The sequence below is a fragment of the Anser anser genome (genome assembly GCF_964211835.1).
Source record: "Anser anser genome assembly, chromosome: 1".
Taxonomy (NCBI): Eukaryota; Metazoa; Chordata; class Aves; order Anseriformes; family Anatidae; genus Anser; species Anser anser.
This window is the reverse complement of record NC_139720.1, coordinates 88,123,871-88,137,413: the sequence shown is the minus strand read 5'-3', so window position 1 is coordinate 88,137,413 and position 13,543 is coordinate 88,123,871. Positions and strand designations below refer to the sequence as shown.

Below are 13,543 nucleotides of genomic sequence, written 5' to 3'. Positions count from 1 at the left end.
TCCTACCTCCCAACAAAGAGAGATTTTACCTGAAATATCACAGGTAGTCAGTGGTCTGTTTACATGTTATGAGACTGATCTCAAAACACATTCAGAGGCCTCACATGGAAGACATGAAATTGCATTTGTGGGAAAAAGCACAAACACTTTGCATAGAAATTTATACAAAAAGCTTTGCATCACTATTCCTTTTAAACAAATTACTTGTTTGGAAAGACTATGAACAATTTCCCTTCCAATGTCTAAAAGCATAGGCGTATTCCAGAATGGGAGCACACTGTGTCATCACTAAAAATAAAGTACAATTCACCTCATTTAGTGCCATAAAAATGTCTTCTGCATCTTAACAGTGTAGCTACTCTGCTGTTTAGTTAATGGAAGTCACTTTCAAACATTAGCATCAAACTCTGGAAGGCATTTCTACTTGTTGTAAGGGAAGTGAGGACAAAAATACTCAGTTCATCACAATAGTAGTCTGATATCACACAATTTAAAAGAGTTGTGTGGGGGTGTGTGTACATGCCTGTGTATACATGAAGCATACATGAAATCACATTATGTAATGTCTAATTATGAAAAAGCTCTGTCAATTAATAGTTTACCATTTCTGTTTTGGGAACACCCTATACATGTATTATGCATAGCATATATTCAGAAACTGGCAAAACAGGACAGTGAACAAATAGGGTGCATCAAAAGGTTGCTGACAGACAGCACAAAGTTTATCAGAGGAACACAGACAGAGAGAATGTATTGCTTACCTGTTATGCTTTCTTAAGAACGAGAATTGTTGCCGATGATGACGATGGTGATGCTGACTTTGAGAGCTGTGTAGCACTGCTGTTGGCCACAGGCAGGTGAGGAGCAGAAGCTTCATGACCAGGACCATCTCTTCCAAAAGAGAAATGCACCTGATCAGCCAATCCACTTTGCTGACTTTTTAGTGCTTTTACTGTTTAGAAACAGCATATCACACAAAGGATGCATGTGAAGCAAGGCATCACTGAAGACAGAAGACATAGGCATCCCAGCTCCAATGCCCTCTCTGAGTTCCCCTCATATTTTGGCAAATCATTAAAATTCCTTAAGCTCTACATTCCTGTGGCATCTGTTGTCAAACCAGAAGCACCTTACTTTTAGAAATATAGTAGATAGAGCAAATTTTTTTGCCAGGTTGCAGTCTGATCCATTGCTTCCACTCTTTCAGCATAGGCGCATATTTGAGTTCTCCATCACTCACTCAGTAACCTCTTCAACAACATAGCCTGTGCAGGCAAAGTGATGTCAAACATTTAATCCCCCTTAAATCCCACAGAAAACCATACAAAAATCTGCTTTAATGACAAATGTCTCTAAATTAATCTTTCTTTCTACGTGTGTGTGTATCTGCTCAAAATAATTTTCTGTACAGATCACGCTCTTTCATTAACTGGCTACATTGCATTGTCTTCCCAACCATTAAGATCATTTCGGATTCTGTGATCTGCAGTAGAAAGCATTTTGTCTGTAGATACAGAAAGCATAATGCCATGAAACAAGTCCAGCCTACAAATGAAGTCTTGTTTCAATACTCCCCATTAACATTTGGAAATACTGACAATCTTTTTTTTTTTTTCTAAGCTCTGCAGCATAATAATAATTTAATTTATCCTAAATATAAAAGGCATGTGCACATCTAATATCTACCACCCCTAATGTTGTCTTGATTTTGTTTAGACTGCCCTGCCTGTTCAATGGCAGATTGAATTGCAAAATATTAACAAAATGTTGCTTAAGAGATAACTTAAGACTGCCAGCTTCTATTAAAAGTGGTAAGATTTCTTGTGGACTTCAAACTGGGCAATACTGGACACACCTTCTTAGCTGACACAATCAATTTATCCTTTTAAAACCATCAGCAAGTTCAGTAATTTCCAAAACTGACAGCATGTGTTTATTTTTCTTTATCTACAAAATGAGAGAGATGAGATTGAAAGTTAGGGAGATGGAAATCCCCAACCCCTATCTGACAAAAGTAGAAGTAATTCAGGTCTCCCAGCAGTAGGCTTCTTCCTGAGTCAAACAAATAGAGGGGGAGGAGGGAAAAAAACAAAACAAAACAACACAAAACACCCACTATTCTGTCAGCTGAGACTGTTAACACCACAGAGTAACCGGATAATCATTTTGTGATGTAGACATCTGCCTCCTCAGAAGTCCCTTGGGATTCTCAACTAACTTTATTTGGCCCAAGAAGTAACTATCGGATGCAAATTATTTCCAGGAGGAGATTACCAAATAATTCCTGCTGATTTTTTTCCACTAGGAGTTGAACAGCTATCTTCCTGTGACTGGAAAAGAAAAAAAAAAAATCCTTTCCCAATCAGTATAAAAATGCAACAGTGTTAGATTAGATCAAAGGTTTCCAACCCCATTATCCCTCTCACTCTACATTGTTCATGGTTTTGTCCTTTCCTGTTCAACAAACTCACAGAAGATCATTTGCAGACTGATCCAGGGTTAGCCAGATAGTGTTTCCAGCAGGTCTTAGTGTATTCCTAGGGTGGAGTTTCTGGAGAAGGTAAACATATATTTGATTATGCCAGAGTATATAAGACCTTTAACAGGTTCCATTAATTCGCACTACGGTTTAGAGGGAAAAGGAAAAATAAATAATAACTCTAATAAGAATTTATTCCAGGTAGAGATACTACTTGTTTCCTAGCCAGTTTGGTTAAGCTGTCTTGTCTCATCCAGCCTACATATATCAAAGTATCAGAATACCTGATTAAATCACAATAGAGAAAATACCCTTTGGGTCCTCCTCTTTCCCTGCCCAAGCACAGGCCCAACAGTAGCAGATCGGATACAGAGTTAACTACACTGCAGGCTGTGTGACAAAGGTGTTACTGCAATTCTGCATGTTCAGCTATCTGCACACTCCTCAGTGTTAACTCATTATCAACCATTGTCCTCAACCACAAATAATTAACTACATGTACACACCGTCTTCCCTGCTAATAGTAATCATCCACATTGTTTCCAGAGACTTTGGAGAAAGCTATATTGTAGAGGTTAACATCACCCTTATCTGAAACTGGTAGCTATTATCCTCACTAAGGAGGATAGAAGGGAAGGAGAGGTTACTCACCAAGCTCTTTGAAAGGAACCCGAGGCTAAATCACATCACGCTGATGCGTAGATGTGTTGACTTTGTGTGCTTTCTTTGAGGAAGTCAAAAGAGTCCATTAAAAACAGGAAAATATTACTTTGTGTAATTACTTTGGCTGGAAAATGGAGTGCTTAGAGCCCCTGCTCCGGGAAAGAGCAAAGACAAATGACTTGGCTTTGCAGAATGACTGCCTGCTCCTGGCTAAGCTGCATATGGATGTCCCTTCCTCCAGAAGGTACATCAGCCAAGAGGGGAGTCTTTAACAGAAAGAGGTAACTGATGTTTTCATTCAGATATCAGTACCCTGCTGTTTGTTATTCCTGGCTGGAGCATGAAGTTCACCACTAAGCTGTGGTGCTGAAAGAAGTACTCCATGGAGGATTTCCAAAGCATGCTCAGTGTTCCTTTCACTGTTTCTGCTTTAGTCAAAACTGAGGGCTAGACACACTAGCATATTCCACCACCTCCACATCACTGGTATCGTAACACTAAATATTACCTTGAGGAGCCTTGAGCAAGCGCACTGCAAATCTTAGTACTATTTTTCTGTCTTTAGCTAAGGAATATTCCCAGAAATTAATTCTGTCTATCCCCCACACATGAAGTCCTTGGGAGGGACTCCTGCAGCATGAAATGGTGAACACTTCCAGTAATGGCTGTGTAATATCAGTGAGGGCAACTAGATGTCACCCACAGCAACAGGGTTTCTTCATACTAGAGCTGTTTTAATTTCCTCTGGGTAAGAGAGCATTACACAGAACAGATTATAATAACATTATAAATTAACATTAAGAAAACAGGTTAATCTCCAATGCATTTATCAGTAATCAATTCTGAAAGGATTTTTTTTTGCAGAAGAAAAAATACTTTGCTTGTTTCGGACAAGTTGTTAACAGCTCCTTGTGTTTAAACACAGTTAAAACATTGTCTCTTTGCTACCATTAAAATATTTCTTTAAAGTTATCCTTTCTCTGTAGCCCATGAAATGCTTACAACGCTTCTTTCAAGGACAAATCCAGTATGTGGTTATAGTGCATGAGCTTATTAGAACAGTTTACAAACAACCAAGCAAAAGAAACAAAGGTAAGTACACCACCTAATATCAGAAAATTAGATGCCTCCCCTTTAATAAACAAAATAATACACAGTTTCAGGTAACTTCAGTTTGGAACTACAGACCCCTCTCCACTGCAAATCACAAAACAGAGCAAATTGACAACAGCTATTATAAAAACGAGAGCAGAAGAATGCCAAGGATGCAGAGACATTTCAGAGGCCTGCATTTTTCAGAAAATCTGAGCACATCTTAAGTCTACTTTAAACAATGGGAGCTGAAACACTGCCGCACATTAGTACTAAAAACCTGCAAATTTGCTGCGCAAGATGGAGAAGAAATGCAATGTCGAACAAAGGGTGTAGGTTTACCTGGAATATATTTTTGATTCTCTTAATCAGAGAATGAAACAAGGAAAAAAGCATTCTTAAGAATCTTCTGAAAGATGCATGTTTCTAATACATGTTATATAAAGTAGAAGGGATAGAGGGTATCCCATACAACTAGCAAATCATAGAAAAAGTGGCTGTGTGAGTGTGTATGAAATACTGCAGTGCAAGAATAAGCAGCGTTTTGCTTTTCTATGGTAACAGGCCCAGCACATACAGCTTACCATTTATATTGCAGTCACTTGCAAAAATACAAAAGTCAGAATTAAGGATACTCTGTCCTGTTTATATCAACACAGGTGATGAACCAACTCACTAGAATAAGGTGCCTATTCACATTTCCTAACAAGATGAAGTGAGAGGAAAGCAGAGACTGAGCATTACGAATCCAGCTTACAGAGCTCAAAATGGATGAAGTGCTTTACTTAACCCTTGCAGTGTGACCCAGCTCTTATGATTCCGCTTCGTATGAAGTCTCTTAGTAGGGGTGGCAAGTGAACATTCATGACTGTCCCAAGTAGTCTGAGGTAACAAACTGGACACTTAAGGACTGCAAAGCACTGAAACAGAAACAAAAGAAAACAAACAAAAAAACACAGCAACAAAAAAAAACATGCAAAAGCCAGCAAAACTGACAGCTCAGCTGTGCAAAATATTTGCACAGTGCTTACTCAGATAAACTCTATGGTTTTACAACCAGCTTAGACAGAACTACCAGGCTACTGGTGAAACTCTGCCCTCTGTCCATCCCTGCAGCACACTGGCCTGGCACTAGCACAAGCTAGTCTTGCGTCACCAGCAGCAGCTGCTCAGCTGGTTTCTTCAAGCAGCGGGCAGCAGCGTGGCAGGGAGAATCTGCCCCTTCCGTGGTGACATACAGCTAGGCTGGCTTAAGCCAACCATGAAACTGTACCCTTAATTTCTGTTAGGTGATATGAAAAATAGTATTAATAGTAACAATGCTGAAGAAAGCACATAGTATTTTCCAATGATTATTTATTTTTACTGTAAAAAGAAAGTGCTACTGGTTTTCCTTTTCCCTTTAATGTGATATAATTTTTTTGCATATAAATTTCCAGTGAAATTATGGTTCTAGACTTATTGTTTCATATGTTTTAATATTTCACTCTCTGTGAAATTCTCATATCATCACAGGGAGCATTCCTGGCACCAGACAAAGCCTACAGCAAAGTAAACCAAACTGTAAATGCACAGTCACCAGATACACTCTACACGTCTATATCACATGGATCCACATTGAGCCCAGGAGTCTGGTCGTGGTTCTGACATCCTCTGAAGTTCAGCTCACCTCACAGCTGCTTTGGGACATTGAAAATACAGCCTTAAGCACATTTTTGCAAGAACTTCTCTGTTCTGACACCTCCTCTAGCCACAGACCTGGTGTCACTATTCCAAACCCTCAAACACTCCCATAAATAGCAAAGCTAAAACTCAAATCTGCAATCTAAACTCTAGAATTGCTATTGGGAAATGACATTAATTCAGAAGCCACTGAGAGAAATACAAAATATTTGGCTTCCAGTTGGCTTCACTGGCATCTGGGTGGTCAATCCATCTTAAAATCAGTACTCTGAAAACTGTTCACAGCCAAGTCAGCAGGAAATGCTGATGAGAGATCAAAATCCTAGAAATCAAATTTAACTTCAGCACTCTGCTTTTTCTTCTCATCAGTGAGCATCCAGTTCTTATGGCTCATTAAGAAAAAGTGCAGTTCATTAAAAAGTAAAGGATAACTAAACAATTGCCTAAACCTCTCTGATTCCTCACATTCCCTATTTATACAGCCTCTAAACTGAGGATTCTTTCCCCTTTGCCATTTTGCCCTTGACAGACTAATCATTTAATTAAATTAATCCCTAAATCCTTTTACTTAGCTTCTACACCAGCAATTTGGAAAGTAAAATAATCAGTTTTACTGCCTCCTGTTAAGGAACAATCTGTGTCTTGAGGGATATCTCTGGAAAAAACAGGCAGCCACATTCATCCTAGATTTACGCTTATAAACTCACTGTTTTCCGTGGCAGAAAACAAGGCAATAACTTAACCGTTTTGCCTTTCCACTATCTCATGTTGATCACAGGCACTGGATACAGCTACCGTGCTCCTGCATTCACGTCCATCTCATCCCAGGAGGAGTTTCCAGGGTTTGCTTCTTTGTGTCTGTAGGATACATTTCTTTAAAAATCTTAGTGCCTTTCACTAGTGAGGGAAGAGAAAGGGGATGACCCATAAGCCTGAGCAACTCACAGAAAACAAGGGCTTGCAACAGTATGGTGTATCCCCAAGAAGGAAGCTAGTTTGCCATCTGTATGGCCTGAACACAGTGCTTCAATATGAAAGCAATATAGACTGCGTCAATTTTCTTTCTTTCTTTCTTTCTGCCTTGGCAGTTTGGCAAATATCACTGTCTCTCAGCAGTGCTCACCAGTTAGTCCTAACTGCTATTTGAGGCTCTTTTGGCTCATTTCCCTCCACAGACCTAAACAAAACAATTCAGCAACTGTGTTTACCCTTCTCTTGCTGCCACCCTGATGTTCATTAAGAACCTTCTACAAAAGGGATATCAGAACAAGCCCAGTTTGCTGTCCGGGAGTTAACAATATCTCAGATGGGAAGTAATTTCTGAGATGTGTTGCATCTCTGCTAATCTCCTTTTTCTGTCACCTGTGAACATGAGGAGAAAAAAACTGTTGAACGATTGGAAATATGTGCCTTTGAGCTTTAGCACTACAAACTTTTTTGATTTACAATCAAAACAGAGACAGATTTATTGATTAAAGTCTGATCTCTATTGGACATAAAACAGCTTCAGAAGCCATCAGGCACAATTCAGTGTGGCTGTTTTCCAGGCTTTTCTTTCCCATTGATAACTTCCAGAGAAACATATGTTCACATCACAGAGCAGGTGCTCATTTCAAACTGGGAAGCTAGTTTTAACTAACCAAATCATATTCTTAAGTAAATACACATTTAAGTTTTATATACTTATCTCAACACTTGATAGGGGGTACCCATATTTAGTTTTTTCAGGGTTTGGCAATTTCTGTTTTCCCAGTGGCTGCCAAAAGAATGTATTTCTAAATCAAAATATATATATATATATATTTGAACAATTCACATTTCTAAGCAATGAATTAAAAAAAAAATGCTATTTTCAACATACTTTATTTCTGTATGTGTCTGTGCCAATTCTTTGACCAGTCCACCCTGCAGAAGAAATGAGCAGCATTTGAAATGAAGCAGCTGTTAAAAACAAGTAACTTGATCATGGTGTGTTGCATAAACAATAGATCCAAGAGGATGCACCTAAGTGTACAACCAGGCTATTTCCATGGAAAATTTACAGGTAATGCTACTGTTGGGTTTCTTCCATTTCTCTCTCTCACACTCCTTTAACACTTGTGTATTAAGAAAACCTTGAAGGAGAGAGATGTTAAGTGATGGACAACAGCAGTGAAGGTTGGTGTGAAATTTGTTCTATGCATGAAAATCTTTGTTCCGGCTAAGAACAGCTCCTTCTCGTAACTTTGATAAAAAAATCCTGACATGAAGGTAGAAATAACCAAGATGGCAATGAGAGGAGATAAAATTTCACCCTTTCTGCTGCCTGCAACTGACAGGTGAAACCAACAAGGATGTGCATTGAATCTAATCGGGTTTCTGAGGTCTTTCCCTAGCTCTAGCTCTCCTGTTCGTTGTTTCACTGCTAACATAAAGATAACTCCATGTAAACGTCTGGGCTGTGATCTGCAACACGGGTGTCCTGGCTATGCCACGTGCCATCTTTTTATTAAAAATACAACTTTTAAGAATACGGCGGGCCGGCAGCAAGATGGCGGTTGCTGGCTGCCAGCGGCCGCAAGGTGGCAGCGCCGCTCCCCGCCCGGAGCCGGGAGACAAAATGGCCTCCGGCGGCTCTTAACGGCCTATGGGCGGTGTGGACCTGGGGACAGCGGGGTGCCCTGCTTCAACACCGACCTGCGAGAGCAACAGGAGGAGGAAGAAATTAAAAACGAGGCGGAATAAGTCGGCTGGGAGCAGAAGGGCGGCTCTTCGGTAGTCCCAATGGAGAGGCACCTCATCCAGGGGACGACGTGACGCAAAGCCTAGCAGGCAGATTTAGCTGGGAATTTGAGGGATGGATAAACTGATAAAAAGTCTGGAACAGTAACAGGAAAAAGGGGGTGTAAGGCTCATCAGATGTCCTGCTTTGGCTAAGAGGAGCCCTGCTTACGAGCCTGTGCAGATTTTCTTTAGCAGTTACTTCTGTCACAGCTTGTCCAGAGCAACTTCCCTGACGTTTCTTACAGAAACTGATTTCCATCCGCTTTGCAATAAGATCCAGTGACTGTAATTTGATCTCAATTCCTTTACTAGACCTTAGTATATTACGCACTGCAAAAGACCATTAGAAGTCATTTAGAATTGAAATAAAGGTAGCAGCTTTTAATTTATGACAAAAAAGATTGAAGTTGTATGTGGGCAGATGGGCTTCAGTGAGACTGATATAGGGAATAAGAATACTTGTAAAAGGCGAAGAAATTCATTAGTAAAGAAAAGAGCAGACCTTTCTATGAACAAAACCCAGAAAACTAATTTAGTGTTGCTAATATGCTAATTACCTTATGTAGATTAAGAATATTTTAGCTAGTGATAAGATACAGGAGGAGCCTGCTCAGAAATAGTGTTCCTCCTTAAGTTCCTGTCTGCAGAGACCTTATCCAAAGCACCAGCATCTGTAACAGCCTGCAGCAGGGAGCTCCACAGCGTTCTTGCCCAGCATGCGGATAAATACCTCCTCATACTTGCCTTGAACTTGCCACCACCACCACCTTTTATTGTTGTTCTTTGTCGTTTATCTGCCCTCTTTTGTTCTTCATTTACTGGTGATCGTTCATGTTGGAGATCTTGTAGTTCACGTTGCACGTAGAGGGATACAGGCCCCAGCACAGACACTTTTGAGCCATTAGGTTCCTTGTATAGGTGTGTCCTACTGTCATATGGCCCCTGCCAGGTAATGTGCCATCTGCACTGACTTCTGTGACTTGATGCAGGTGGCACGACTGTAACACATTTTAAGAATGGGAAGAGGCTCCTTATATCCCACATTCTTTTTTCGACTTTTAATCTGATCACCTTAGCGCAAGGCATTCATAGAACCTCAGCAATGGCCTTCGTCTATCACAAATTTTAGCAGGAGTGTCAAATATGTAGTGGAAATAAACACCACAGATTACTTGATGTAGAAATAATTTGGGAAATAATGTCATAGGTATTTTTCCCCCAGACTTCAAAAGTTGTCAAGTGCAAAAATTCAGGATGACTTGAAGGTAGATGATTTTAAATAGCAAACACACTGTTTTGCCTGACTTCTACTTTGTTAGTCATGAATGATCACATTTAGAAGCTTTTCCAGTAACAAGAATAAGAAACATAGTTTTGTTTTACAGGGAGCGTGCTTTTGCCAAGTTTTACATTACAGTGTGTTCTAGATCCACAGCATTAAGGAAAATGCAATAGAAAGGAACGTGGTAAACTTGCTAGATATAGCTGTGGGAATCAGTCTATAGTCTATAGTGTGTGGACTTGGAGAACAGGAAGAGAGAAAAAAAAATATGTTTGGGAATTGCAGAGATACTCTGACACCTTGCAATGGCAGGAGTATGATTAATACTGTATGAACAGGGGAAATGTACGTGCCTACCACAGCTGAAAGATTTCCAGAATTGTGAGCTAAGACTCAACCTTGAGTCCTAGTCAAGAATTGGGTTAATTTTTAGTGGCACAAAATGTACACCTCTTTGTGAATAAGCACCAACTTGATTAAAACCTGTAGCAAGGCATTGGGTTTCTCAGGCTCGGAGACAGAGCGTGCGAGACTTGCAGTAAAATTCTATCCAATATTGCTGAGGTGTTTTGTTTGTTTGCTTGTTTGTTTTGCTGTGCTCTGTTTTCTTTCTGTAACAAAGGATCTGCATTCAGCAGATAACGGACAACGTGCAGCTGTGATCAGTGCACACCATTGTGTAACTCACGGGCTGGAAGAGCATGATCCTCCCATGACAGGAGATATCTCTCAGTCCCAGTGCAGGGACTCTGAATACACCCAGGCTTCCAGACTTACAGACTTACAGACACCCTCCAACAGCAGCTCCAGCCCCATTAACCTTTCACAAACACACCACGTCTATGTGCTCTGATGGCTTGTTGGGTATAGCTTCCCACCAACGGTGATATGGATTTTTTTTCATCACTGAATTTTAAAAAATTGCACTGTGATGTGATAGCATCCCTGTTTGTATCATAAGAGTTTCATCACACTGCATTGAGAGGAAACGGAACAAGAAGCAAGAAATTCAGGGCTCTGAAATCATGTTTTGTGAAATGCTAGGGAAAAAAAAATAAACTGATTCTGATTGCTTTACTGAAAAAACATTACTCTTCTTTCTGCTTTTCAGAAGGCTTCCCTTCAGGCTGCACACTAAGGTACTCAGCTATAGTGAAAAAGATGGTATAAAAGATAGAGTTTGAGCACATTCAGTGCAACAGGCAGGGCCAATTATTAAATCTGCCTTCTTCAGCCTGCAATGTTTCCAGCATTTTGTAAGTAAAGCTGTTTGAAAAGTTATATTCTGTACTGCAAAATTAAATTAACGTATCTACTTTGTCTTTTTCATTGTATTTATAGTTGAAAGAATTGAGCAAACTTCCCCTGCTCATTGTTTCTGGAGTTATTATCCCTTCTATATGTCAGTTCCCTGATCCTGCAAGACCTTAATTCCAACCTGTATAAAACCCATATAAAAATGTACATTAATACAGATAATACTGCTACTGCAACAGTGAGGTAGGCAGATCTATCACCACTGCTGCATACTTTTCCTTGTTAAACACTAGATCAGCAATGCTCTGTTTCCAAGCTGTATCTACAGGAGGAAAATGTAGGGTTTAGAAAGATTGCACCTAGTCATTCAGAATCAGCCTGAAAAGGCAGCTGTATGCAAATTGATGTAAAAAGCAGTCATAAAGCTTAACACCCAATGGCAACAATTCACACTCTTGTTCACACTTTGAAAATCCTCCTTGCCTTAATTTTTCTCTTAGGGACACACCTTTCCATGTGTTTTTATAAGACAATTTCTCACTTTCATCTTCTGTTGCTCACAACATAGCTAGTCAAGTAAAGGCTATAACTCTCAGCAAACCCTTCCAAGTACATGACAGGATAAGGTGAGAGTGTTATTATTGGTATTGTCATCACTGAAAATAATGCATTTTCATTACACCGGAATATACTTCTATTTCTAAGATCTTACACAAGACAGAGGGGTGATTCCCACCTTGATGCAGCTAGCAGTTCAAATTCAAGTTGGTCAGGATGTATAGGATATATAGTCACAGCGAGGTAAAAGCTCATGAACATGGCTTAATGGGTGTCAAAACACTATATTTTTTTTTAAGGGAAGGCAGAGTAATTGTTATTCATGTAAAAATTCCAGAGGAAAAACAAGGGATCATCAAAAACCCATTTTACCCTTTCTGGTCAGGAAGGGACTGTAAAATGCTCTAAAAGACCCTTTACATAACTCAGTGGGTAGATCAACATATGGTAAGGAGAAACAGGACAAATGCAAACACACCTCATCTAAACAGCTATATGCATATGCCCAGTATGATCAAATACGGCGGGCCCCGTTCCTATTTCTTTTCTTTAGTAGCAAATTTTAGAGATAAAATGCAATAGCTCACAACATCCATTGGATAGAAGACAGCAAATGATTTTCCTCGGGTCCTTAAAACCTCCTGAATACAAATTTATTTCTTAATAAGAATATATATATTTAATATAGGAAAGTTTCTAAAGACTTTAGTCAAGCAACAGATCAAGATCCTAAGGATGGATATCAAAAAATTATGGCCTCCGTTCCAAAACACATGTTGTATAAGGCAGAGTCTTTAAATGATAGCACAGCCCATCACCATCATTTGCAGCCACAGGAAATTAAAGAGCTAAAATTAAAGCTGACAGGCAGAGCTAAGCATAGCACTGCCTGCAGCACGTTATTTCCTCCGTGTCATTGCCTATGGATCTATGAAGCCTGCAGTCCGCTCATCTATAGATCTGCTGGCAGCTTACAGACTGACAGCCTAAAGGCACTTTGATACTGCAGACTCCAAAATGCAGAGCTTTGTGAGCTGTCAGCAAGGCTGGTTACCAGGAACAACCTGACAGCTCCGGAAGAGAGCTCAGCACAGGCAAAGGAGTGGAAATTAGCTGCCATTCAGCTGCTTGCCACTCTCACCATGCCCTCGCTGCTGCAGCTCCTGGGCCAGCATCTCACAGACACAGGACAATGCAAAAATTGTTGGTCATTCATTAGAGTGGTCTGAAAAGGGGAAACCAATTTCTCTGATCCTGGTTCATGTCTTAAACTTAGCTCACAGCTAAAGTCAACACACATCATGGCTATTTGCCTCCATCTAATACCAAGAGAGAAATTAATTAAATTTCTACTTATATCTCATTTTATACCTCAAGCAATATTAAAAAGAGCATTACAGAAAGACACTTTTACTTATATTTAAAGACAGAAAACACATTCTTCCTCGCAAAGGAGAAGCCTTTTCTGGAGTCTGAACTGGGCTGAGTCTATTCTCAGAAGAACTTGGAATGAAGGGGTTTCACCATGAAAAGAGTTGTTGAATAAACTCCCACCAAAAAAAACAACATTTTTCTCTTATGTTACTCATCTCAGATAAAGTGGTGCTGGTCCTCCAGAGCTATCTGCTCATCTGCGAAGTATGGTCAGGGTTACATGTCTCCAAAAAGCCAAAATCCTCTTGATGGTTATTCTGAAAAGCAGAAGAGTCCATGTTTCATTCAGAGTTTTTTCTTAAACTCAGTCTTGCCTGAAGCCAAGATACAAT

General features: G+C 39.8%; 1 protein-coding gene across 4 annotated transcripts in view; it reads right to left on the bottom strand.

The window, feature by feature from the left end:
- The window catches only part of GABRR3 (gamma-aminobutyric acid type A receptor subunit rho3), a 36,228-nt gene extending 28,424 nt beyond the window's left edge, over positions 1-7,804 (bottom strand). The window contains exons 1-5 of one of the 4 annotated variants that reach the window (XM_083820706.1): positions 7,779-7,804; positions 3,131-7,673; positions 2,472-2,551; positions 1,135-1,265; positions 762-891 (exon numbers count right to left, since the gene is read on the bottom strand). In XM_083820706.1, coding sequence (XP_083676832.1) covers positions 762-891; positions 1,135-1,210 — 206 coding nt within the window. In that variant the 5' untranslated portion in view covers positions 1,211-1,265; positions 2,472-2,551; positions 3,131-7,673; positions 7,779-7,804. Of the gene's footprint in view, positions 1-761; positions 892-1,134; positions 1,266-2,471; positions 2,552-3,130; positions 7,674-7,778 lie in introns of those variants that run through there. The other 3 variants (XM_083820707.1, XM_083820709.1, XM_083820708.1) reach the window with 3 other exon arrangements.
- Positions 7,805-13,543: the final 5,739 nt, after the last annotated feature.